The sequence below is a fragment of the Semicossyphus pulcher genome, unplaced genomic scaffold (assembly GCF_022749685.1).
Source record: "Semicossyphus pulcher isolate SPU_LCO1_2020_fin unplaced genomic scaffold, fSemPul1.0.p SCAF_10, whole genome shotgun sequence".
In the NCBI taxonomy this organism is placed as follows: Eukaryota; Metazoa; Chordata; class Actinopteri; order Labriformes; family Labridae; genus Semicossyphus; species Semicossyphus pulcher.
Genome location: NW_027211604.1, coordinates 22,611,063 through 22,638,997, shown reverse-complemented (window position 1 = coordinate 22,638,997; position 27,935 = coordinate 22,611,063). Strand labels below are relative to the sequence as shown.

The following is a 27,935-nucleotide window of genomic DNA, read 5'->3' as shown; positions in this document are numbered from 1 at the left end:
CTGATAGAAAAGTTTCTAAAAGAAAGATAACAGAAGATATCAGAGCTTGATGTTTCTGTTTTACAGGTGAAGGAACTCAATCACGTTCTTGAGGCTGAGAAGTCGTGTCGTACGGACCTGGAGATGTACGTGGCCGTGTTGAACACTCAGAAGTCTGTCCTGCAGGAAGATGCAGAGAAACTACGGAAAGAACTCCATGAAGGTACTTATGCTTTTTAATGAAAGTCCTTTGATAAGTAGAGGAAATTATAACAGATTGGTTGTGTTGGAGGCTTCAGAAGAATTATATTTTCTTTGCTACTGTGGATTTGAAACAGCTCCATTCTTTAGTGTCTCAGGACAGAAACACTCCCCTTTTAACTAACGCTGCTCTCTACACCAGCTCCCTTTAAATACATGCTGCTTCATCTCACTTGTTTCACCATATGTGAAGCGTCAGATTTTGTTACAACTTCCCCTACTGATGCCCCGTGTGATTCAGTAGCGAGGCAGGAGAGATGTCTTATTGTGCACTTTAGTTTCAGAACAGAACAAAGGCTCCAACCAGAGGGGCTAATCATCTTTTTTTACATGTGAACATCTACTGCTGACAGATAAATGCTCAAATTCACCAGTCACTCAACAGCTAATCAACAGCTAATCATAATTCTTTGTCTGAAAACTACCAGCCACTTAAATATATTACGAGCATGAGGCTGTTGGCTGGTGCTTATTTCCCACCCTGGGAAAAAGTTCAAGATTATTGTTGTTAATAATTAATCTGGCGTTTAGTTTCATCATAAATTGCTGATAGAAAATGTAACAAATTGTGAAAAATGCTTATCATTGTCTCCCAAAGCCAAATGTGATTCAAATTGCTTCTTTTGTCTCGCCCCCAAATGACCAAGAAAAGCAGCAAATCCTCACATTTATGGAGCAGATACCAGAAGCTGGAGATTTGTCCAGAAAAATAACTGATTCGTTTATTCCATTATCAAAATTGATGGCAATTAGCTTCTTTCAATTGCCCTTTAGATCGACTAAGTGAGTTCTGAACTGATCTAGGAGCATGATACATGTTTTATCGCTATAAATGTTATAAAACTGTTGTTTTCATTAGGGATAGACCGATTGTCGGCGCATATCGGCATCTGCCTTTTTTTTAAATTTAATTTAATTTTTTTTTATTTTAATTCTTTTTTTTTTTTTCTTAATCCGATGGCCGATAAGAGATCAATTTAAAACTGGGTTATTTTGGCTCTGATGCATATGCTTAAAGACATTCAAACAAAGTTAAGTTTTGGAGTTTGTATTATTCAAAATTTTGACGCCAATATTTTCATTACTGCAAATGAATATTGGCTTCAAATATCGGTTATGGGCCTCCTTGACTACTAATAATCGGTATCGGTATCGGCCCTGAACATATCGGTCTATCTCTAGTTTTCATATCAGAGATGATGAAAAGAAGCATATAGATGTGAGTCTTAAGTCTTAAACAGTTGGGTTAATTATGAAACCTGACATAGTGGCTATTGGAGGAGTTTAACATGGGGAAGATGCTTTGCAGGTGCGCCAGACTTTGCTATAACAGGACTAAGGTTGTCATAAAACATTACTCGTAGGCTTAGTTGATGTTTAATAAAGAAAAACATGAAAAAAAGGAAAGGACTAATAAGAGATCCCTCCTGATTCCTCTATTCATTTGATAATAGTTATAGTGTTTGTGAACATAAAGCTGTCTCTTTTTATAAACTGTAGACAAATTGAGATGAAATGTTGGTGTTTCTGGTAAAACAACCTCTTTTTTTCTATCTTTGTTTGTCTCTTGCTGCTATCTTTTGGCGTCTCAGTGTGTCACAAGCTGGAATTGGAGCGACAGCAGCACAACCAGCTGAAACACACGTGGCAGAGAGCCAACGACCAGTTCCTGGAGTCCCAACGACTCCTCATGAGGGACATGCAGAGGATAGAGAGCGTGCTGTCGTCAGAACAGCTCCGCCAGGTGGAGGAGATGAAGAAGAAAGACCAGGTACACGCACACACACACACAAGTCTCAGTGTTTTGACTTATAGGAGATCTGCTCTGGAGAGGCTATGCAGATTATGGAAATATGTGACGTTCTTATGTAAAATATTGAGTTTTCAGTGTTCAGCCAATATTTTGAGCCCCTGGTTTGACAGATAATTTATTTCCATCCTTCTTACGGAGACATATAAGCATCTTAGCAGGGATAAAATGAATACAGTTGAGCTGCTTTTTGATTAGAAGAGAGGAAAGGTCACCCAGAAGTGAGAAGAATGATGAAGCAACGGATGAAGTAAGTTTGTGATCAAAGCTGAAAGTCACAAGCGGCGCCAAGTTAGTGACGCGTTTTCCATCACCCAGCAGTGGTTGGTCTGCCAGAGAGGGTAGGCGGAGCTAAGAAGCTGTTTTTCCGGTCTCTGCCGAGTGTACGAGTAAACAGTAATCTACTATGGCTGAACAAACAAAGAAAAGATCGATGACTACAGATACAACTTCAACAAGAAGTGAAAGTCCAAAGAAAAAGAAACAAATTCGACGCTCAGTTGAAAACAAACAGTCTAAAAAGGGAACCGACCGTCAGTGAGGACAATGAATGTGGATGTGACACATGCGACACTGTCTGCATATCTGGGAAGTGTGCGGTGGGAACCGCTATTACCGTTTATTTATTTATAGGTGCCGCCAAAGAGAACGAAACTGAAATCTTCAGATTACAACTTTAACTCAAATATTTTGTGGTGTAATAAAACCAAGAAGATTTTACTCCACTATATTTCAAAAACAAATTTTGTACTGAACTACATTTATGTGACAGATTAAATAACTACAGATATTAAGATTTTTATCTACAAATCTTAGGTAGAGGTTATAAAAGTGTTTTTATATCTTTTTATATTACTTACAACCAAGAGTTAAAATAGAAAAAGAAGTACTAAGTGACATAAGTGTTTGTTTTTCTCCATCCAAGGAGGAGGATGAAATAGAGCGGCTGAGCCAAGTGAAGGATCTGCAGGAGGAGGATGGAGGAGACAACACGGAGCCTCTGGAGGATTCATTCCTCGGGCTGAGCGTCGAGGAGGTACGAGAATCACGTAATCTGATATGTCCCTCAGGGAGAACAGAGCAGGCTATTATCGTCCGGCATCATATTATTTTCCTTTTGAGTAACTCGATCTTCAAATTGGCAACATGGCACCTTCACTTTTGTCCTTGTGTATTTTGTTCTAGCAGACATCAACTGACGCTGCTGTGGTGTTACAAACCTGTGATGATGTAAAATATATCTTTTTGTGACTTTAATCTCTACCTCAAAGAGCCTTTGCCTCAAGTCTTTTGCTTTATTCTCTTTATATATTGTTAACAGTTCCTGGGACTTCATACAAAGATGTTTTTGTTGTTTAATTTTAAATTTCCTAGTGGGAAAGGCAACTCAAGGTTTGTTCCAATATCAACTGAAGCTGAGGTTTAAGTGTTGCTTAAGCTAAAGAAAATTTGTCAAAGTGCGGTACACTCGGTGTGACAAATTGTTTTAACCCAGAGCTCAATATTTAAATAACGTGTCAGATATCCTGGTGTCCTTAAAATATTTACCGGAAAAATGTAGCTTTACTGTGGCCTCTCAGAAATCCCATACATATAGTAATTGTCATGTACAAAATATGGCATTATTATATGGCTTTGATTTGCATTTAACCAAGCAGGTAATGTATATTTAACCGTAAATTGTGCCTCCAACAACATTTTGAAATCAGGTAATGATAATGATACTTAATGGATGGTTGGTTAAATTTGTGACATGTCTGACATTTTTTTTCTGCTGCCTCCAAGTTTGACGTGGTGAACGATATGCCACATGATTTGTTAAACTAAGCTGGCATTAATGTTAAAGCTCCTGTGAGGAGCGTTTAGGTTTGTGTTGATTTTGGCGCCCCCTGTGGACAAAGCCGTGCCTTTTATTTCTTTGCTGATTTTGTCCTGTGCATACTTAAGTGGTGGTTTTTAACAGAAGATCTCATCCTGCTGTCTTTAACAGTCATATGTATCACTCACTGTAAATATTTGCCCTGGCAAATGTACACAAAGGCAGCGTGCAGTTAATCGCTTCGTCTGACACCTACCCTCAGCCAGCAGGCATTAAAAATAACCATATACAAATAATCAATGTTGCTGATGGTCTGGTTTGCTTTTGTAGCTCATATAGAGTCATCAGAATAAATCTAAGTCTGTTTCATAACCTGATAAAAACTCCTCACAGGAACTAGTTTTTTTGTTTCTTGACTGAGGCTGTGCTGTGAAAGAAATCAAAGGACCTACAGAGTATCATGGGTGTGTCTTTCACACACCTGAGACTCATTTTATCTTTACTTCTGTAAATAGTGACACTGCCTCTCTCTTCATATGCATCATTATTTCGGACACAGTTGTTTATTTGAACATAGTAAAGGAGTTAGTGACTCCTTGATTGAGCCATACAATGTTAATATAGTTAATGTTGCTAGCATTCTTTTACTTAGCTGCCTTTGATGGCATACATCTGTCTTGGTTTACTTCAGCCAAAAAAAAAAAACGGGAAGTACTTTTGCTATTTCTCTCTTTTTTTGCATTATTGAAATAAGGAAGAACAATGACATTTTTTCTCTTTCAGCCCCATGCCAACCACAGCGCCCACGGTTCCATGCACTCCTTAGACACTGACGTAGTGGCAGGGAGCCCCATGGACCCCTACAAGGAAAACCTTCGCAGAGTTCAGTCCACTGACAGCCTCGACTCCACGCTGTCCCCTCAGCAGGGTCTCGGCGGCCACAACCACAAAGCCAAGTCGGCCAGCTACTTGGAAGAGTCAGACTTTGGGCCCTTGGTGGGGGCCGACTGCAGCATGACAGACAGTAGTTTTGGTGAAACCGCGTCCATCAGCTCCATAAAGCTGACGGCGAGCCACTTCTTGTTGACGAAAGACCAGGAGAAGGCTATCAAGGCCATGACGCCTGAGCAGGAGGAGACGGCGTCGCTGCTGTCCAGCATCTCCCACGCCCCTGACACTGCCTACCTACCGCCTGCAGGATACAGGCTGGTCAGCGACAGCGAGTGGAACCTGCTGCAGCAAGAGGTGCAACAACAAGGCCCTTACAAAGAACTGTTAATGGGGTTTAATATGGTCTACATCATCATGGTTATGAGAGGGCAACATTTATACAGGACTAGGAAGGGTTTAAGGTTTTAAGATGACTTTTTCAGGGATTATACCACTCTCTTTCTAGGATTGATGGGATTTGTTAATTAGAAGTTTGGCTCCAAAAGCAGATCTGCAGATAACTAAACACTAAATTTAACTTCTTCTATTCTAAGTTTTTAAACTTAATCTTCCTCAGTTGTTACATTTTGGTAATAGTTTTGGAAGAACAGCACCCACCTTTCAAATACACTATCTTTGGAGTGGAAAAAGCTAAATTCCCACCATGCAGAATTATTTGATCCTCTGTTTTACCTATGAGAAGTTCTGTGTTAGTTTTTAGCATCTTTAAAGGCCTGATCGGAGGTTACTACTGTGTGCAGTGGGAAGCAAAGACAATACCTTCCCCCACAGCCACTTCAATGTTTTATTTTGGTAGTTTGAGGAGCAGATGTATAATGTTAGGACGATTTTCTGCACTGTTTGTCTGATAATGATCATCTCTATAGTTTTCACATTTACATACTCTCTGCTTTAAGATCAAATTTTGCAACACAGCTCAACTGTAACGGATGTTTTGGCATGACGATTATTAGGAACACATTGCTGCAGGTGACAAGTTGATCAAGGTTATTGCAATAGCAGCACTATAAGGCTCGACTACAACACTTGTGTGGTAGTTGTCATGGGGTTTGGACAAGGTATCTTTAATATATGACCATATTATAAACAAACAAACACACTCATGCTATAAATCCCACAATCCAACACTTATTATTCCAAAGAAAAATGCTCTTGTAACTGTATTAAGTTCTAGTACTACTAGTACTACTTCATCCATTGATACTCTTCATAGTTAATCATCAAAATAGCACACCCAAGTTTCTATTAATTGTTTTTATTTCAGGAAACTGGACACATTTCTGTTAATGAACATGACATTTACCTGTTTTAAAAGGTGTTCTTCAACTGTAAGAGAAGGGTTGTAGTCCCACATATTCAATTTTATTATGTGTTGCGCATAATGTTTTAAAATAATTCAAATTAACTGCTTTGTTTTCTTGTTAAGGTGAAAAATGCCGGCAGGAAGCTCGGCCGTCGTTGCGATATGTGCTCTAACTACGAGAAGCAACTGCAGGTCATCCAGGGACAAGAGGCTGATACAAGAGATCAGGTTAGGTTCTTTACTGTCACTTTATTACATTTTACTGTGGGGATCTACGTTAACATTAAACCATGGGTGTTTTGTGTTTTAAAATGTTCATTATAGAGGTTGTCCTTCGTGCTGTTTTCCAGGTGAAGAAACTGCAGGTGATGCTTCGTCAGGCCAACGATCAGCTGGAGAGGACGATGACTGAGAAACAGAGTCTGGAAGATTCAGTCAAAGTGGGCAACGAGGAAACTGCTGCTAAGGTTTGGACACAGTGAATGAATTAATATCTTGTGAATGAAATAATTATGTTGACTGTATTCACATCTTTATGAACAAGTCATCTCAGTTTTACATGGAATAGAATAATGACCAGAGGGAAATGAGACCTGGCTATTGTAGTTGCTATGTCTTATCTCACTGTGCTGATTCCACATGAACTCTGCAGGACATTAGTTCCCACAATGCTTTTTGGGATGTAAACAGGAAGTTAAGTATTGGTGCCAAAGATTTTGTGAGTTAGGCTGTGCTTTGCAACTTGAGCCCCATTTTTGAACCTTTGTTGGTATAGGTTAAAAGTCCAAAAAGCTACAAATAAGCCTGTTTGTAATGTGCCTATGGTTTAACAGACAATATCACTGGATAATTTTTACTGAGGGAAATTTAAAAAGGAAATGACTCTCAGACAGTTGGAGTTATAAGAGAGCAATTATTTTCTTTCATGTCTAAGTGTATTAATGGACATTTGTAAACGACATAGCAGATAAGATATCATCTGAAAGTTCAAGTTAAGCATGCCAAACAGCAAAAACTAACACCTTACACAGGGTACTTTTCTTATTTTTCACCCTCCTCGCCCTCTTTTTAACTCTGCTACGCCTCCCCAGGTCGTCCCCTCAGTTTGAAAACCTCTGAGAAAGAAGAGTGACTCATATTTTCATATTTGATCAAAAAAATAATCAAATATAGACGCTGTTACAGTCCCTCACACCTAGCTGTTTAGTTTATATAAATGTTTATCTTTAGTCCCCGACATCAATATGCAGGGGTTTTACCTTAAGTGAAGCATTGCACCAACCAAAAGCACGAAGACTTTTTTCTGTTTGTTTATTTTGTTTTTTTTGTCATCTGAGCTGGTTTGGTGTTTTAAAGACATCACAGTGGGAGGAGAAGCACAGGAGGAGGTTTTGTGGAGTTTCTACGCAGAGGTTGTGTCAAACTAAAGTGAATCAGTATGAACATGGAGGAATTTACCTGTTTACAATAACAAATATGGGCTTAATGGGTTTCACGGCTGCGCAAGTGATCCTCAGAATATTGAAAAGGACATCCTCTCCGGGTCCTAAAAAATGGATGGGATCTATGTTGGAAATAATATCATATAAACAGATGTTAGCTAGAATCAATGTTGAAGGTGAGATCTTTATGACGTCATGGGACGTGATAAGTGATGGTTTCCTCACTTATAGCGCCCCTCAGCCACTGTTAGGATCTAGCTGATTTGCTCTAATTGCTTAATGTTTATGCAAAATTATCACAGGCCTTTGAATATTTTGTTATTCAAAGTTATGACACTGTTGGTTTGTATATCTTTAAAGTAATAATCTCGAAGATTTTCATTTCAATAAATGTCTGTTAAGTCACTATCTATCGCTGAATGAGGTAACACAATGGTGATTGAGCCTATGGCCCACTGATGAAAGCCTTTGCATTTGCAGTATTACAGACTGGGTGTCTGTGGCGACTTCCGCGGAAAAATCCCAAGCGGCGCCCAGTTAGTGACGCGTTTTCCATCACCCAGCAGTGGTTGGTCTGTCAGAGAGGGTAGGCGGAGCTAAGCGGCTGTTTTTCCGGTCTCTGCAAGTGTTGCGAGTAAACAGTAATCTACTATGGCTGAACAAACAAAGAAAAGATGGATGGCTACAGATACAACTTCAAAAATAAGTGAAAATCCAAAGAAAAAGAAACAAATTCGACGCTCAGATGAAGCAAACAGTCTAAAAAGGAAAGCGACCGTCAGCGAAGAAAATCAAGAGTTACAACTGGAGCCAACCGTGGACGTCACACATGAGACACTGTCTGGATATCTGGGAAGTGGGCTCCTGTAATTACCGTTTATCACCGTAGATGCCGCCCAAAGTGAACGAAATAGATCTTCGGGATTACTTCATTAAGGAGGTAATTTGTGAAGAAATATAGAAAAGGAGTTTCTGAAAAGAAGTGAAAATCTCTAACACACTAATTATATTTAAAACTAAATATAAAAAAATAAGTTAATTAACAAATATAATAGGTATGGACACTATTGTTTTTTTGTTGAGAATTTTGGGTATTTATATTATAAATGTAATCTAAAGGGATCTGTACAAAATAATTATGTAAAAGGAGTAGATGTAATGAGCTAAGGCTGCAGCATACACTTTTGTCATCAGAGTAAACTTGCTTTAGTTTGATTTGTCAAAGCTTCAAAACATATCTTCAAAACATATATCGTATACTGCACTATAATCTTGCAGTACGACAAAAAGCACAATTTTTTAATGAAGGCCATAGACCTTCTTTCAAAGTGTAGGAACTTCTTTTTTCATAGACCCCGGGTTCATTTGAATCAGATGTCACAGCTGTGGTTCTGCTGATACAAACACTGTGGAACAGTATAATGTCTGACACTTTTTGACTGGCAGCGGTCCTTGCAGCTGCTGATTAGTGCTGTAGAGTAGTTTCTAAACTGAAGTGTTGGCCTCTGATATCTATTTGCCAACAAAATTATGATGCATAATATAATACAAGCAGTGATTAACTTCAGTTGTATTTTAATCTCTCTTCTAACATTCAAACAGACCATCATTAGATCACTTGATGCCTCTTCACACACTTTATTCTGCAGTAGAAGTGGATGCAGCTGTTGAATTCACTTATGTGTGTTTTCAGTAAACATGGCGGTGGAAGCATTAACCAAATCATGTTTTTCTCAACACATTTTCAGGTTTTCTAATGTCTTAGTGTTTTTTTTTTTTTTTCTGTGTCGTAGGTATCCGCCCTCTTGCAAAGAGTGCAGGAGTCAGAGACGCTGCTCAGCACACTACAGCAGGCCTTCAGTGAAGCTAAGAGGAACACACAGGAGCAGATGGTGAGCAGCAGATTCTTCCGTTTGCCCTGTGCTGCTTTTTCTTGCCAGCTGTGTTTGAATCTCTGGTTCCTTCTTATGTCAGAGTCTGCTGAGGCTGGCACGACTTCAGCCCTTAAAACAAGTGTGCTAATTTTTGTTTTGACAACAGGCAGACATTCAGCCAAGCTGAGCCCACAGCTTTGGATACTGCCTGTTAGTGTTTTGGATTAGACTTTCTCTGCCTCTATGGCAATAACGTCACTGTTATTCCACACCGCAAATATATGCTGACACAGAGAAGGATGGTGAAGTTTTCACTTGAATGCATAATCTTTTAAAGTTTTCATAGTCAGAGTCACAAGTATGTTTAAATTGTAATTCAAACGTATACGAAGAGTCCCAACCAGATGACATTTATTTAAAATTATTTACAATCACACAAAAATAATAATAATAATAATAATTTTTTCACATTTTAGAATCATGGCTGTTGTTGCTTAATTTTCCTTTTATGTAACCTAGTAATTGCTTTATTGTTTCAGTCAAAGTTTAACCAAAAGCTAAACTAAATTAGCAATTTTATCATTGTTCCCACAGTCTTTAAAATTCTGGAAAAGTTGTGAATTAAAAAAATATATATTTCCAGGCTTGGAAATAGTTTGGAATTAACAGGATATTTTTGGAAACATTTTTAATTTACATTGATTGACTATTGTATAATATGTTAAAGTGGTCATATCTTCTGAATGGATATTCTCATATTTTGCATGGGTTTCACATTTGTATGTGTTTATTGTTCACAGTGTTTATTGTTCACAATGGAAAAGTGAAAAGTGAAAACTGCATAACACACACAACACAACAGACATTTTTAAAAAGGTCGCCTCTGAAATGAGCCGTTCAGAACAGCTGCAGGTTTCTACGTAGAACCTTGCTTTTGCAGAAATTGACCAATCGTCATTCACCATCATTCACCTCAGGCTGCCTTCTTGCACGAGCTTATAGTCAAGTCGTTAACCAAGTCAAGTCATAACCCCAACCATTTCTAACATTCAGCAAAAACACTGCTTGTTTTGCTTACATGAAATTTAGTGTTGCCCTGCATGACTGTTGAAACTTCTCTACTGTACGCTGCCAGTTGGCTGTAGAAATGTCTGTGGAGCCAGTAAAGTTAGCATGCAATAATCAGTTTACTTAGGCACAAATATGCCTTGGACATAAGTGTTTAAAAATGTCTAGATTTTGAACCAAAAACATAAAAAACAACCTCAAGACTCCAGCGCACTGTGTGTAGGTTTTCCACCAATACATTTAACTGTTTAACTGCAGAGTAACTTAAACAATGCATCAAGCAGCTAACTCCTGTCTACGGTATGTAAAACACAATTAATTTTCCATGCTACGTTTTTGCTACAATACCTGCCTTACAGCATAAGAGCCTGTTTTAAACTACAGAAATAAAGTCTGGCTGTGTGGGAACCCTCTCTGAAAATGAAACATACTGTTATGTAATGTCGCTGTTCCTCCCCGCTACAAGTATTTGCTGACATCATGTAGCTTTTGGCTGCAGGATTTGTACTTGTAAAAAAAGAAGTAGAATTTGTCACGGTGTTGCTCAATCACCACAGAAGAAGCACCCAGATTTATACCCTTTAAATCCCTGCAAAAGTTTCCATTTTCATTGGAAAATAATGTAAATGCTCTCACTTTTTCTTACAGATTGTCGTCCTAATTGTGAAAAAACAGAAAGAAGTGAAAGAGACAGAAACCTTCTTAATAATAAATGTGCAGCTGCAAGCTGTTGCCTTAGCGCTCACAACAAACTCCTCTGCCAGCGCAATGAGACATTCCTTCTGCTGCCTTTGGCTTTGATCTTAAGAAAAATGGGTCTTTATACTTCCATTAATTCAGTTTTAATGTTTCACAGAGCAGAATGAAAGCTCTGCAGGGAGAATCAGATGGAGCGTGCCTCCAAAAGTAGACTCTGTCCGATGAGTCACTCCTGTCACACCATGTGTCGGAGCGATGCTGGTTCCACATGACAGAAAAAAACTGCCACATGATGGGATGGAGTGCTCTATTTTGTTTGTTTGTTTTAGGCGGTGCTGGTGAAGTCGAGGGAGCAGGTGGCTGATGAGCTAAGCCGACTACAGAGAGACAACGAGAGCCTGCAGGGGAAACACAGGCTGCATGTAGAACTGCAGCAACAAGAAGACTTCCAGATGCCAAACACTGTGCAAGTAAGTGAAGCCTAAATTAACATTAGCTTCAGTAGCAGGGCTGCATAACAAACCTTGAGATTAAATATTCTGTCAAATGCGTACCTTCTTTTTGTCTAATTCTTCAAACCAATAACGGATTTCCTCCCGGATCTTTTCAGCAGTGGGGCGTATGTTTTGTTGTAGCTGCTTTGTGCGTGCTGCCGACATAAAAATCAATAAGACTTTCAAAAATATTGAATGCAACACAAACTTAAGAACATATTTATGTCAAAGTTTGCAGCGTGGCTGAGAGGACTTAATTTTTCTTCTCTTTTCTTATTAAAGTGCTAAAAGTTTAAGTCCCTCAGAGGTGGAACTGGATTGGATTGGAAAATTTTCATTGTCCCCAATTTGGTTTGCAACAGTAGCACACACAAGCAACACACATCATAAAAGACATAAATACAAGAACAGGATAAATGCATACATATAATACATAACTCCCACGGGTGTCATCATGATAGACACAAAGCCAACAGTCCTCGGTATATGTGCAATGGCAACAGTGCCTACAGCTTGTTTAAGAACCCAACTGCTGATGGAACAAATGACCTAAGATATCTGTTGGATCTGGCCCTCTGAGTGTAAGTGAACTTCCTCCCTGTTGGCAGAAGTCTAAACTCTGCATGAAGAGGGTGGTGAGGGTCTTCCAGGACGGCCTTTGCCTTCTGAGTGGCTCGTACTCGATAAACATGGCCAAGATCATTAAAGTTAAAGCCGACAATCTTTTGGCAAAGTTTGACAATGTTTCCCAGCCTGTTTTTGTTAACGATGCTGAGGTTGCCAAACCAACAGATCATCGCAAAAGTGAAAATGGAATCAGTAAAAGATGAATAAAATATCAGCGATCTGTCAAGATTAAACCCACTCAACTTTCTCAAGAAGAACATCCTCTGATTGGGCTTTTTGCAGATGGCATCAGTGTTAGCATCAAAGGTCAGTTTGTCATCAAGGATGGTACCCAATCATCTATACTGACTCACTGTCTCTACAGCAGCTGTGCCATTGATGAAAGTTGGAGTTGTGACAGGTGGCCCATTGATGCTTAGTAGCATGCAGGATGAACCTTGTCTTGTTTTCTCTCCTTTCCTCCCCCTCTCTCATCTCTTTCTGCCCTCTCTCCTGCTCCCACTCGCCTCCTGCTTGTCTACTTTCCTGATGAAGTTACATTTAAGAATGACTTTTGGGTAGATCCTCCCCTCAAATCACAAATATTTGATTGTGCAACCAGTAAGAACAAAAAATACACAAATGTTACATATTAAGGAGCTAGAAGATGTTTCTTTCCCTTCAAATCTCCGGAGCATTGCTTAAAACCTTCAGCCCATCCCTATCTTAAGCCATTTTCCCATTGGAAACCCACTAACACTCGTCTCTTTTGCTTAGTGGGAAAGGCTACAAACGGCCTTCAGACCCGGGTCAAATGACTCTGCAGTAGACCTGGGTAATTGTCGCCTCGGCTTCAATCGGCATTGATGGGAACACAAAACCCATTTCGACACGCTAATCTCCGCCCCCTTTCCGGCGCGATGCTATGCTCCGTCGGTAACTTCTGCGACTCCTCGTCATCTCAGCTACAAATTCCACCCGTCTTTGTCCGAGCAGCGCTTGAACATCGTTCCAAATTTGCCCGCGCCAAGTTTAATAAACAGTCTGAATGAGTAATACATACAATAAAGACTTAACCACCGTAACATCTTCACTGTTTACTAACCCTGTCTCCGGCGCATTTGTGACGTCAGACGGTGACGCAGCAGAAAAGAGATCGACAGGAGTATACTGCACTGGCAATGTGAGAAGAGACAATCAAGAAGAAGCTGGTCTTCCCAGGTCTGAAAAACCCGCATCAATGCGCTAACTGTGGTGGGAAAAGGTCATAAGTAGCCTTGTCCGACCTTATTCTGCATCAACATCAGGCATCTTTCTCTTCATAGAAAAAACCCAGGAGTGGACTGTGAATTTAGATGAAATTGTCGCACATAATGATCCTAATGTCAAAAATGGACTTCCATACTCAAACTTTGTGTGAGTGTAATTTGGGTTCATAAAAGAGCTGCTCCATTTGTCATTAAACAAACCCTCTGCTCTTAGTATGCAGAGTCTAAACTTCATTTAAAAACTGTCACAGCATGAGAAATGGTGTCACTATGCATGGCTCATAGAGAGTGGGGAAAGTGACACCAAATTATAGATAAATTATCTCTGCAGTGCACCGGTCACAAGCTAATAGCCTCAGTGTTGGCGCCTTTGTGGCTCATTTTCAGTGATTAATGGCGCCACAGCTCGTTTTTAAGTCTCTGACAAGGTGAGAATATTATCTTATTTTACAACTGTGATGCCTCCTCCTCCCTCAAACACACAAACATCTCCTCCCACACTGTTACTCTGCGCTGAGTTATCCCCTGACTGTGTATCTTGCAGAGTGGGCCCGTGTTTTAGTGGAGGTGGAGGAGCACCGAACATCCAGTGACATTTTTAACTTGTTGGTGGTAAAAGCAGCTGCTCACATAACATTTAAATCTCTATTTACTGCATGCAGAAACCCCCTCTAAAGAAGAACAGATGCGTTATAAATGTCAACATTTACATTTAATTTAATTTTTTTTATGTACCACTGAGCATTTTTCATCAAGACACTGTGAGAATGCCTGCTAGAATTTCAATAAGGTATTCATCACGTTGCACCAGATATTCTTACATCCTTTACTACATTTGCGTATTCAGTTATATCTAATTGTGTAGTTATTACTAGTAGTTGTCAAAGTAGATGTATTATATTATAGGGTTGCACCATTAAAACGTATTGGTAGCAAGTTTAAACCTTCGTATTGGAAACCAGTGTAAACAGGAAGTCAGTACAGCATCACCAGCTGCAATTTAACCTCCACATTTAAACAGCTTACAGAGCCAAGTGATACATTTAACTCTACTATTAATCCTGTGTAGGTTATATTTATGCATACATGGAGAAATATGCATTTTAGAGCTATTAATGTTTAACATCTGTTTATACAACTTATTAGTGTTTAAGGTCCTTAATGCATAATTACTGACTTTGAGTTGTATTTTTGTGAAATGTAATTTGACATGTTCCTAGTTTACAATTAGCTACACAAAGTTACACCTTTTTACGAACAGCTAATCTAGGTGCAAGTAATATCACATGTTTTAGCCCATATTAAAACAATTTTACTAAACAAAACTAAAACAACACAACGGCTTGTTTCTTGTACCATTGAGACATTAAATGCTGGTTGGGCCGGTTTAAGTAACAGATCTATGAGTTTAAAGGTTACTAGAAAGCAGCATAACACACTGCACAGGTCTTTAATTCTCTGAGACAGGATCTTACAAGCTGCGGCGATGTCAGGGCTTGCATCTTTGAAATTAATGTAAGGGCTGCATTTTTCCACACAGAGCTGAAGTTGGTGTGAAAGTGAAAAGAAGCATTCAGTTGTCTAAAATGTCTCAACCACTCCAAATTACTTTTATACAAATACGTTTTGAACATGCATTAGACTATTTACTAAATTGCTGCACAAAACTTTACAATAATTTCGCCAGTGTACATTTTTTTTAAATTTTTAAATTTTTTAAGATAATTTTTTTGGCCTGTTGGGAGTAGAGAGCAGGGGATGACATGCACCAAATGATTGGCAGATTGGGAGTCGAACCTGCGATCAGTGCGACGAGGACTGTAGCCTCTGAACATGGTGTGCCTGCTCTACCGACTGAGCTAAACAGCGCACCTCGCCAGTTCAAATTTAAACAATAAACAACATGAATAAATATGTCATGCTCAACTTCATTAGACCACAGGCTATATTGTTTGTAGCTGCTGTGGAAATGATTCAATCACCTGCCACATTAAAACAATGAACATTTGAGGTGTAGGCGACGAGCAACATCTTTTTTCTCGATCTAGTTCGATAAAGTATCGAATATAGTTATTGTTTAACTACCTGTTACTAGGCTATTTAGTACCTTAAAGTGAAAATCTCAAAGATTTAATTTAAATAAATGTCTGTTAAGTCACTATCTATCGCCGAATGAGGTAACACCTATGGCCCACTGATAAAAGCCTTTGCAATATTACAGACTGGGTGTCTGATGCAACTTTTGCGGAAAAAATCCCAAGCGGCGCAAGTGTTGCGTGTAAACAGTAATCTACTATGGCTGAACAAACAAAGAAAAGATGGATGACTACAGATACAACTTCAACAATAAGTGAAAATCCAAAGAAAAAGAAACAAATTCGACGCTCAGATGAAGCAAACAGTCTTAAAAGGAAAGCGACCGTCAGAGAGGAAAATCAAGAGTTACAACCGGAGCCAACCGTGGACGTGTGGTTATGTGGAACGTATGCGCCCGCAATTCCTTTTATCGCCATTAGGTGCCGCCAATTAGAACGAAACTGAGCACTTCGAGATTATGTCTTTAAGGAACCGAGTATTAATACCCCAGATAAAAATAGATATTTATATCAGTTAAGATGGTTTTATCTTATCTATACATATAGAGGGTTTATTTTTAGCATACAGCTTTACATTTTTGAATGACATTCTTTTGTAGACTTTTTTTTTAGCTTTTGCCTTTATTGGATAGCCAAAGAGAGACAGGACAGCGCCCCCCTTTTTGTAGACATTTAAAGAATAAAAGTTCTTTGCTTTGGGCTTTATTTTTTCCAAACTGTGTTACATGATGATGATTATTCCCTAAATCAATGCCTGTAATGTATTTAAATTCTTCTTCAGGAGCTACAAGGCCTGGTGTTGCGGTTGCGCGAGCACCTGGTGGCGTTACGGACGTCCGCTGATCACATGGAGGAGAAGCTGAAAGCGGAGATTCTGTTCCTGAAGGAGCAGATCCAGGCGGAGCAGTGTCAGAAGGAGAACCTCGAGGACACTCTGCAGCTGGAGATCGAGGGCTACAAGGAGGAGATCGGTGAGACTCAAACTGCTCAATTAGATCATTGACTAACCATTGATCAGCCATACAGTAGATCATCATTTTTAGTAGAACTTCATCAAACAAACTTTCCAACATGTCTGTGGGGATATTTTCAGCATTCATATATTTAATTTCCTGGACATTCTTTACATTCTCTTCTGTTTCTGCTTTCTCCATTCATCTATGTTATTCAGACATCTTGGAAGGTATGACAACCACTTTGAACGAGCCACTGTAACTGCTTGTATGTGTGTGTGTGTTTATCGTGTAGCTCCCAGATTAATAACTGCAGTTAGCTTACAACGTGCTGCTTTCCCTCACATGTTTTTAACTGTCTTGGAACGGCTCAAATGTGCATTAATAGATGATCCACCTCACTGAATGTTGTCCTGCTGCACTAAGTGTTTTACTTTACATGCAGAAATTATATATTAAGGTTATTAAGTATTTCCCAAGTAACACTGGCAGGTAGTTTAGTGAGAAAGTATGTGTGCCTAAACTAATGTGTTGTTGAAATGTTTATTAAAAGGACTAAAGGATGTTCAGTTGTCACCTTTACCCAGTGTGTAATAAGAGATTTGGTCTCCAAAACATTGCTGTTTGTTGTTAAAGGTTCTGTCTGATGGTTCTGTCCTGCTTCGAATCCCAGTTCTGACATAGTGGCCCTTTCTGTGTGGAGTTTGCATGTTGTCCCCGTGCATGCCTGGGTTTCCTCCGGGTACTCCGGCTTCCTCCCACAGTCCAAAGACATCCTCGTTAGGTTCAATGGTGACTCTTAAATTGCCCGTAGGTGTAAATGTGAGCGTGAAAGGTTTGTCTGAAAGCCTTTTTACACTGCGGTTTCGCCTCACCGTCATGCAGCCTATGCCATTTTACACTGGACTAAGCAACGCCGGTGTTTAGCTGCCCCAGTGTGTGTTTTTACAACGGGTTGCAGCGTTGCGGAAGCAAGACGTGCGCAAGGTGTAAGCAAACAACGCGTGCACACACACACACACCTATGTTCTGCCCTGCCGGCTCCCCTGCCACAGCCGTTTCACCTCTGTTACTACCTCCGATGCTGGCTCAGAGGCGGAATAACTTCGCCCAACCTTTCTGCCTCCGTGAGTCTTTACATAAGAAGACAGAACGTAACAGAGGCGTAATAATCCCGCCTTGAACTGGCAGTGTAAAAGGGGCTTATGTGTCAGCCCTGTGATTGACTGCTGATCAGTCCAGGGTGTAACCCCGCCTCTCGCCCCAATGACAGCTGGGATTGGCTCCAGCCCCCCTGTGACCCTGAACAGGATAAGCAGTGTAGATAATGGATGTATGGATGGATTTTCATGTTAATTTCCTGCTGTTTATTTTTTATCAGGACATAGATTACTTTGGTCCCTTTTCCCTCGTCCTCTGAAGATGACCAATGAGCAGAAAAAACTTCTGAATTTAAAAAGTCATATATTATTTTTTATGTTGTTTTTGTTTCATCTCATCACTATCAGCTTTTAGGGTTTGTCATTTCGATATCTCTTACTGTCTGTTTCACACACTCAGCAGCTTTGTTGTATTATTCAGGAAATGCCTGTGATCACGTCAGTTGAGGACTGTACAGTATGTTCCTCTAATGAAGTTTCCCTCCCACAGCATCTTTCTCCAGTCTGAAGACGGAGCTGGAGCGAATAAAAGCTGAGAAGGAACAGGTACTTACTCTTTGAAGTCATGCTGTATTAAACCTCACTGGGGGGACGTAAGAAGAGATTTCCCAAATGTACATGCCACTCATTATAAAAATATATTTATATTCAAACAAATTTTTTATCAGAGTCAAGTTTCAGAATCAGAATCAAGTTTATTGCGAAGTAGGTTTCACATACAAGGAACTTCATTTGGTGTTTAGGTGCAAAAAAATGAGCATAAAAGTAGAATAAAAATAAGTAAAAGCAATGAAACAGTAGTACTCAAACTGCCAGGAGACTTAAATAGAATTTTATAAATAATAGGCAATAACAATAAAGGATATAAAAAGCATTATAATACAAAATATGTACACCAGGTGTAATTAAAGAGCTGATGGTAGTGCAAATAGCTAACAGTGTTAAATTAAAGACAGCGTGCAATGTAAGCAGACGGTATATAAGGATATAGAGAATTAATTTTACAGTTAAATCAAGCAAATGAAGTCTGCTGTTTTTGGATTTTGGATACAGTTTAACAAAAGTCGAAGCTAGCTGCTCAACATCGCGGGGAATTAAGCAGCTGACGAGACAGATATATTTCTCAGGAGTCGGTAGAAACCAAACATAAAGCAGAGGAAAGAGTGAATATTTGACAGGATGGATAAATTATAAATGTTTTTTCTAACATGTTAAAGATAAAAAACTTTATATAACACTTTTAGAAGACACATTTTGTTTTACTGCCCCTCAGTGGCCAAAAATATCATTCTTTAACATTACATCCATCAGATCGATTCATCCCTCAATAAAGCAACACTTCCCTCTCTCCCTCCCTGTAGCTGTAGATGGATTGTTTGCATTATTTATCGCATATTATTGACATATAATCACATCAACTCTATTTCTGTTGTTTGTGTAGTTGCAAAGCAGTCTAGCAGAGAAGACTGAGACACTGGAAAGCATCCAGGGCCTGAAGATCAGCCTGGAGCAGCAGCTCAGAGAGCTCACCACTGCAAAGGTGAGACGTGACACTCAAAACTCTACCCAGAAGCGTTAGGTAGATATTCTGCTCTATACGACCAATAATATAAGAAAAAACATCTTATTCAACAAAAACAATGTGCAGGATTTACAAAACTACTTATTGATTCTCTAAATGTGCTTGAGAATTCATATAGATTGAATTTTTTCATTTTAATTTGAAGCTTTTTTTCAATGACTGTAAAATTATGATGTAACCACTCCAATCACTACTATTCGACACGTGTTTTGCCACGTGTAGCTAGCTAATGTTTCCTCTGATGCAGTGACACAAAATGCATCAGTTATTGAAACACTAAAGGATATGAGACGACCTGTGCCAGTAAACTCTTATAAGCGTGTGTTGACCCTGAATCCATTAATTTTCAATGTATTATGGCAGGCGGTGATGCTGAGCCAAAGCATGGTGTGTTGATTGTGGTGAGAAGCTGTTAAATGAGGCGCTGAAAACACAAATCACTCAGGATGTGTTTGCAAGCCAAAATAATATTCCCTAAAGAAACTAAAAAGCTTCAGGCACAACAGAAATGTTTTTATTTTGTTGCTCTTTTCATGAATTTAAGAAGGAAGTCTTTGGTTTTTATTTCACATCAGGAGTGAGCACAAGTTACAGTGAGTTTAGAACCCCTGCTTTAATGCTCAAGGAGTTATGATGTGTTCGTCATTTGAAGTGATTGATGTAGCATGTTAGGTTAAGCTGTGAACCTGCATATAAAGAAACTCTGCTGTGTGATGACCCGGAAGCATTAATTTAATCAGTAACACAGTGTGCATCTCTTTAATTATTTATAAACCTGTTTGGTTTCTTTTCTATGATGTTGAAGAACTTTTATCACAATTTATCAGCTCTTTAAGCATTTCTTATGAAAGTTGTGTGTCTCTCTTTCTCTCTAACTGTGTGTGTGTGTGTGTGTGTGTGTGTGTGTGTTCACTGCAGAGTGCACTAGAGAGTCAAGTCTTTGACGAGAAGGACAAAGCTCAGCGGCTGCAGACGGAGCTGGACGTCAGCGAGCAGGTTCAGAAGGACTTTGTCAAACTCTCTCAGACCCTTCAGGTAAGAAGGACCCTTCAGTTCAGGACAGTTTTATGTAATAAAAGAACATCATGAAAAGATCTAAACTAACTCTCAATTTATTGTACCAAAATATCTTATTCTTCTGTGCGACAGACATAAATTGTTCTGACTAATATATTAATAAACAAGACTACGTCAAAACCTAGTATGTGGCTGAGCGCATCAGGTCGATTTTGTGGGCAATGTGTTACAAGGACTGTCATTATGAGGCCGATGACAATGTGTTTGAAAGCAGGTGCGCGCTGCGGACGTAGTCAGGACAGCGGAGGAGCAGCCCCGCCTACTCTCCGAACAAAGTATCCAGAGCCGTATAGACAGAGAGTCGCGTCAGTGGAGGTCCAGTATGCTCCATGATCTGCCATTATGTCGCGACTGTCTTTGTCTCTACGGCTCTGAATGTACTGTCACTCACTCAGTCAGTCACATACAGACCCGTGTGTAGGGCTGACCCTGGCGAAAGTAAAAATCAACAAGCCTCAGTGTTGCATGGAGAGACATCATCCACCGTCATTCCCCATTGAGTGCAACTTCCTGTCAGGAAAAGTTATTTCTGTACCTATTATAGTAATAAAAACTATAAATAGTACATTACTGCTACTACTTTTTTTGTGTTTCTAGTTATTAGTTTGCAAGCTATGACAATGGTATACTTCGGTTCTCAAAACAGTTATTCATTATGATCGCAAAGATAGCTTTTTTTTAAGGAAAGACCACTTCATATTGCAGGTTCAAATCATGATTTCATAAACAAGATTGTTAAAAATGATGGTTAACTTGCTTGAAAGAGACGTCTGCAGCATAGAGAAGAGATGTTTTTGTTGCCAGATCTTGCTTAGGTGTGTTGCTGCGTCAGAAAGGGGTTGAACAAAGTTAAAAAGCAACATTACATGAGCTCGTCTATAGAACTTAAACTGTTTTAATTAACAGGTTGATGTTTGTCTGTGCCCACAGGTACAGCTGGAGCGAATACGACAGGCAGACTCCTTGGATCGAATCAAAGTCATCCTCAATGACACCAACTTGACTGACATCAACCAGCTTCCAGAGACATGATACCACTAAATGAAAACTTCACTTTCATTCCCCTCTTTCTCCCTCTTATCACTGGCCCAATAACATTATTGATCTGCCCCTTCCTCCTCCTCCTCCTCCTCCTCCTCCTCCTCCTCCTCCTGCCCCATAACCACCCGAGGAAGAGTTTGGAGGCACAAGGATGGACGCGGCGCGAGGATCCTTTTGTGTACATTAAGAGTCTTGGAACATGGATAGAATAATGAAGAAGAACACTACTAAAACATATGTAAATAACTAAATGTGTGACTCTGGACGGAGGGAGAGGAAGTCTGTCTGTGTCTTGTTTCTACTGTAGATATGACTGTCTGTATTAGCTCGACCAAAAAGGTTTGTCGTCCTCTAAAGCACTTTTCATCTGCAACTTCTCTTTCCAGGTTAATTTAAAACAATTGGATGCATCTCTTTTCCTTCTTCTGTTCTCTAAACGGTTGATTAACGCTTCCTTGTTCCACTTGCTTGTTCTTTCCCTGTGTTTCTCCCCCCTTTTCTGGCTATTTTTCTCTTGACATTTTCCACCTTGTACTGACCATTTCACCCTGTGACAAAGACGCACTGAAGGAAATTCATGGAAAATACTTGCACATAACTTAACTGGGATAAAAAAAAGGAACATAACCCGATTTGAGCAATATCCTCCATTTCTTAAAACATACTCTACTGTATCTTTGCTTTGTTCTTAATGTCTGACAGAAACCTTTTTTAATTTTAAAAGCTGCAAAAATACAGTGAAGAATCATTCAGTCATGTTCTAAGTTTTATTTTTCAACTGCACACTCCTTCCTTATAGTCAAGGAAAACATCGAAACACTAGCTAACCCAGTTTGTGTCAGGTAAAAAGGTTACAGGCAAGAATAGAGGAAGTGTAAGTGGGAAACAATGGATTTTAATACACACGCTGCTCCTTTAAGTTTGAATTATCCTTATTGAGACTTTCTTAACGTGACTCTAAAGCTCTTGAATATAATTTGAAATAATATCAAATAGAAGAACCAGCCATCACAACACTGTCACAAGGTGATTCTCTGGGGTTCGCCTGGTTTAAAGAGGCTTATAATTGTGTTCAGACCAAAGGCAAAGCTAATTATTTGCACTGTGGTTACATACAAAGTTGACACAAAATTGCACTTGGTGACTTGAATATAAAAGTGGGAAATTCATGTTTATGCGCAGTGAGATCCTCCTAATGTATTATAAATACTCTGTGCCAGATCCCCCTGGCCTATTCGATGGCCACGTCTGGCCCATGTATTTGCAACACAAGAACATCACAAGAACATCTGTACACCCAGTCTGTAATACTGCAAATGCAAAGGCTTTCATCAGTGGGCCATAGGCTCAGTCACCATTGTGTTACCTCATTCAGCAATAGGAAGTGACTTAACAGGCATTTATGTACAAGAAAATCTTTGAGATTATTACTTTAAATTAACAGAAATCTGTTTGGGTTCATACCACTGTAGTAAGCCATTTTATTTAGCCCACATGTGTTGGTACTGTGCCTTGTGTTAGGGTTATGTTTTTGGCCTTTTTATGCCTTTATTGAGAGATAGTGTCGGAAACAGTGGAAGGGAGAGCACGTATGACTTGCAGCAAAGGGCCAAGGGAGGGAGTCGAACCTGGGCCGCCTCATCGAGGACTGTAACCTCTGTATATGGGACGCCCAATTTAACCGCTGAGCTAAAGTGGCGCCCCTGTGCTTATGTTTTGAACCAAAATGCAACAGTGTCTGGCTCACAGTCGTATCTAAAATGGCATTTTTTTTGTGGATTTTGTTTACTGACGCCTATTAACACAAATAATCCAACAGTTACAATCTATCCTTCAGGTTGTCTCTGGTCTGAACACAGGAAAAAAACAAGCCACCATCGACTTCTCATATCAATAGTATGTCTGTGAAAAGGGCTCAGTCTTCACTGGAGCTACTAATAGATGTACTTTGAGGTCAGGCGTCCCTTTAAAGATGAAAGTGCATTGAAACCAAAGCACAAAGGATCTGGGTTTGATTTCTAAAAAACAACTTAAACAAAACATGAAGAATTTGCATCAGATGTTAAAAAAAAAAAAAAAACAGCTGAAGATTTCACAGACTCCCACACGACTAAAGCTGCCAGTATGCTTCAGCGAGATCTGCGTGTAGGATGGTTGGAAACCCCCTCGTGTCACACCTCTCTAGCGTGGGCGGGCTGTGTCCGACCGTTTCTGTAACTTTGAGGATCCCACATTCACACCTACTTCACACAGTGGTCGGTCAGCTGTTTAAGAGTCAGACTGTGAACTTTATCCTGCAGAGCTCTATATTTTTAATTCATGCAGTAACTATTTCTTTCACCTTTTATGTGAACAACCAAAAAATACTATGAATGCTTTCAAAAATGTGCATCTTTATCCCCCAATTTTAGCTATTATCACATACCACCTTCTCTATACTGTCCAGATTTTTACTCTCAGGCTGTTCAGACCAACAAACCAGGTTGTGCGACATGTCATCTGACAAAAGGCAAAAGTTTTATAGCTCTTTTGAGACTTAAAAAAAGTCACAAATATCTGTGCTCATGACACAATAAATCTCAAGAACAGAACATGTTTTAAAAAAGCCTCTCGTGCAGCCAGTTGCAGAGTTTCTCTGTAGCCTGATCACCATATAAAGAGTCAAGGACTGCAGGAAAAAATGATTCAACCAATCAGAGCAACAAAACATATCACATCCAATTCAACAAAATAAAAGCCCTCTTGGTTGATCCCCGTGCTTGAACCCTCCGAGCATAAGATAAACTGTTTTGACTGAATGGGACCAGGTGCATCTGACGGAGCGAATAAAACATGAGCTCGCAGATTGATTTGGTTCTCAGGCTGGTATCAGTCACATGAATAGTGACAGAGGGAGTTGAGCTACCCTTAACACACCTGGCCAAAGGCGGGATGCGTGCTGTCGTCTTATCTGTTTCGTAAAGTTAAAATCTGGCAGATGATGCAGATTGAAGGGAGAGTTTTAGTTGCTGCAAGATCATCTGACAAGCGCTTTATCTGAGGCATTCTGACCCCTTGAAGTTTTAATCTCGAAGATCTCAGTTTAGTTCTCTTTGGCGGCCCCCATGGCGATAAACGGCGCGGCGTGTTGCATGTGTGATGTCCACGGTTGGCTCCGGTTGTAACCCTTCATTTTCCTCACTGATGGTCGCTTTCCTTTTTAGACTGTTTGCCTTCATCTGAGCGTTTAGATTTTCACTTATTTTTGAAGTTGCATCTGTAGTCATCGATCTTTTCTTTGTTTGTTCAGACATAGTAAATTACTCTTAAACCGCAACACTTGCAGAGAGCGGAAAAGCAGCCTCTTAGCTCCGCCTACCCTCTCTGGCAGACCAACCACTGCTGGGTGATGGAAAACGCGTCACTAACTGGGCACCGCTTGTGATTTTCTCCGCTAATGTCGCCACAGACACCCAGACCGTATTACTGCAAATGCAAAGGCTTTCATCAGTGGGCCATAGGCTCAATCACCATTGTGTTACCTCATTCGGCGATAGATAGTGACTTAACAGACATTTAATTACATGAAAATCTTCGAGATTATTACTTTAAAGAAAAAATGAACTCTTACACTGTGTTTTCCTTTTAATAATCCATATTTAATCCAGACAGTTTGATTAGAAGTATTTTTTTATCCACTAGAAAACCCTTTTTTTTTTTCTCCAATCAAAGGAATAATAGACTATTCATAGAAAGTTCTCTGGTTTGGCATTAATCAGTCTAAGGAGGTTTTGGCTTCATGTCGTTTGCCAGGTTTTATTCCATATTTGACCTGTTAACTGTGGGCAAACACAAGTTATTACACAACTCAAGTACAGGGGGGGAGGTGGTGCATTATTAGCTGCTGCACACCCACAGATGTAATTTTCAGGCTGCAGAATTTGTTCAGAGGAATATCATTTGACGTATTTAGACTAATATGGAATTACAGACGACTCTAAGTAAAAGGAGTGGAAAATGATCACCAAAAAACAGGCAAAAAAAGGGCCCGAGAGATTGTAACAAGCACCTTTGAATGTGAAGAAAATATTGGACTTTTAGAACCCCAATTTAAGGAAGAGTTTCGATGGTTTCAATCTTAAAAGGATGTAAAATATGTTCCAGGAATATTCATTAATGGCCTCCTTCAAATAAAGGTTCTATCCTCTTCACTGTCTTTGAATGGTTGGACAAACAGGGCTGCAAATATGGAAAATATGAGGCTGAATGTTCAGAAAATATCCATAAAATGAAATTTCTAATTGCTGATTTAAACATACAAACATAAATATAAACGTGCACACAGCAGCTCTTAAAGGTTTCATGTTGTTCACTGTCTTGTTTTTGACTTGCATGTAACATTTCCTTATGTCTCATATGTCCATACTGTAGATATGTTGAGTTGATATTTATGACAGTGTGTTATGAGATGATGTGGATGTGTGGGCGAGCCGGCCTGCGTTGCACTGACAGGAAACTGGATATGTTTGGCGTGTATGATTGTGGGCTGAGCGTGTGTGTTCGGACACATGCTGAGGACTTTTTACAGAGTGAGATCTGGATATTATTTTCTCTGAAGGCCTTATTGCATTATATACTTGGTGTGTTTTGATTTTATTTGCTCCTCTAATTTAATTTCTTTTACAAATACTCATCGCCCATGTGGACGCAGACATTCACTAATTTGTTGTGGTCATGTTTGAGAGTTTTTATTGAATATTTTGTGATCTAACATCGCTGCATTATCTAAAAAATGTACCTCGAGTCCCAAAAAACAATTGGATTAGATGATGAAATGAGATTAATTTGTGCTCAGACGTACAGGAAGGTCTGAAAGCTCACATTGTGAACAACACACTGCTTAGATTTCACTTTAAAAAGACATTATGAGAAATAAAGCACACTCAAAACCACAAACTTGTTTGTCCAATCAAAATATTTGGAATAATAATTTACATTTTCAGGAGTATGATATGTGGAAAATGTGCTTTTTATTATTTTCATTATACTAAGTGAGAAATTATGATACCCCGTCAGTTCAACAGCTCAACAAATTACCTTAAAAAGACTTTGTTCCAATAGATCACAATGTCAAACTTTCAACCGGCAATAAGAGCATCTTTGGACCCTTTTTAAAGATGTTTTATTTGCTTTTTGTTACCACTACATACTGACTCAAGTCTGCACAGTTTGAGCTTTCAGAGTCTTTTATTCCATTTAATGATGACACATTAAAGCATTGTTCCCTTGTCAGTAAGATACTTTTGATTCTAAACTGTGATATTAAGCAAAAATTAAATGGCATCCTGTTTCAAGTAAACACTCCAGATCCATTTTATTGAGTTTGTACCTTTTTTTTGTTAAATAAAAATTTAATACGGGACTTTTCAGTCTGTTCCACCTGAAATACGTGTATGAGCATGGGTTTAATTCTGTTTCTCAACAACAAAAATAAAATCTTGGAGGCCTGAATCCTTGTAATCTTTATGGTCACACTTTCGATTCGGAAATGAGCCATAGTTTGAGTCATCATTACTGTTCCTAAATGTCCCAAAAAGGGCAAAATGTAGTGAGGAATTGTTATTTTACTGAAGAATCAGCTGAATGATTGATATAATTAAATTTAAGTAATATTTACTACATAAAGTTCTGCCCACTGAATTTATGTGGTGAGTTTTAATCATATTTATTTCAATTTAGTATCAATGAAGATCCCTGTATCTCTTCCCCTCATGCTTGTGTAGCACCACCAGACCAAGTGTAATAAGAGGCAGTTTTCTAACATACGTCCGATGGTTAACATGCAGACCTTCAAACTTGTGTTATGTTTATTTAAATATATTATGAATTCAGAGTGTTTGTGTGTTTTTACATTTTACCAAGAAGATTTACCGGCTCTTCTAGCTGCTCAATGAGTTCAATGCACATGCATCTTATAGTAACAATGCTATCATGCTGATGTTTAGCAGTTGTATAGGTCACTAGTTCACTGTCTTAGTTGAGCATGTGCGCATGCTAACAATTGCTAGCATAAAATACGACAGAGGCTGATATGAATTCTATTAGTTTTGCAAGTATTTATTAACAAACAAAAGTAAAATACTAATTTAGATACAATTTTCACCAGGTAATGGTGTTCACAGTGTTCTCTCTTATAAGTTATTTGTTGTATTTGTAACATTATCTAGCATTTGGTACAATGTATGATCAATAAGTACAGTTACAATGGTTAAATTGACTTTATTTTACAGTTTATAGTTTTTTTTTTCATTAGTTATAAAGCTATTAAACTGAATTTGAATGAGCCTCATTATACGTCTCACTCTTACCATGTCAATAATGAATGATGGAAAACTGACCCTGGATCAGACATTAATAATCCAGTCACATCTCTGCTTACATCCCTTGAGACAGCGACTGTCCCCACTCTCTAA

General features: G+C 39.1%; 1 protein-coding gene across 1 annotated transcript in view; it reads left to right on the top strand.

The window, feature by feature from the left end:
- The window catches only part of rabep1 (rabaptin, RAB GTPase binding effector protein 1), a 33,067-nt gene extending 10,832 nt beyond the window's left edge, over window positions 1-22,235 (top strand). The window contains exons 6-18 of the mRNA XM_069669362.1: window positions 67-202; window positions 1,833-2,011; window positions 2,976-3,086; window positions 4,653-5,114; window positions 6,247-6,351; window positions 6,474-6,590; window positions 9,359-9,457; window positions 11,536-11,676; window positions 16,452-16,641; window positions 18,274-18,329; window positions 19,225-19,323; window positions 20,284-20,400; window positions 21,373-22,235. Coding sequence (XP_069525463.1) covers window positions 67-202; window positions 1,833-2,011; window positions 2,976-3,086; window positions 4,653-5,114; window positions 6,247-6,351; window positions 6,474-6,590; window positions 9,359-9,457; window positions 11,536-11,676; window positions 16,452-16,641; window positions 18,274-18,329; window positions 19,225-19,323; window positions 20,284-20,400; window positions 21,373-21,474 — 1,914 coding nt within the window. The 3' untranslated portion in view covers window positions 21,475-22,235. The remainder of the gene's footprint in view (window positions 1-66; window positions 203-1,832; window positions 2,012-2,975; window positions 3,087-4,652; window positions 5,115-6,246; window positions 6,352-6,473; window positions 6,591-9,358; window positions 9,458-11,535; window positions 11,677-16,451; window positions 16,642-18,273; window positions 18,330-19,224; window positions 19,324-20,283; window positions 20,401-21,372) is intronic.
- Window positions 22,236-27,935: the final 5,700 nt, after the last annotated feature.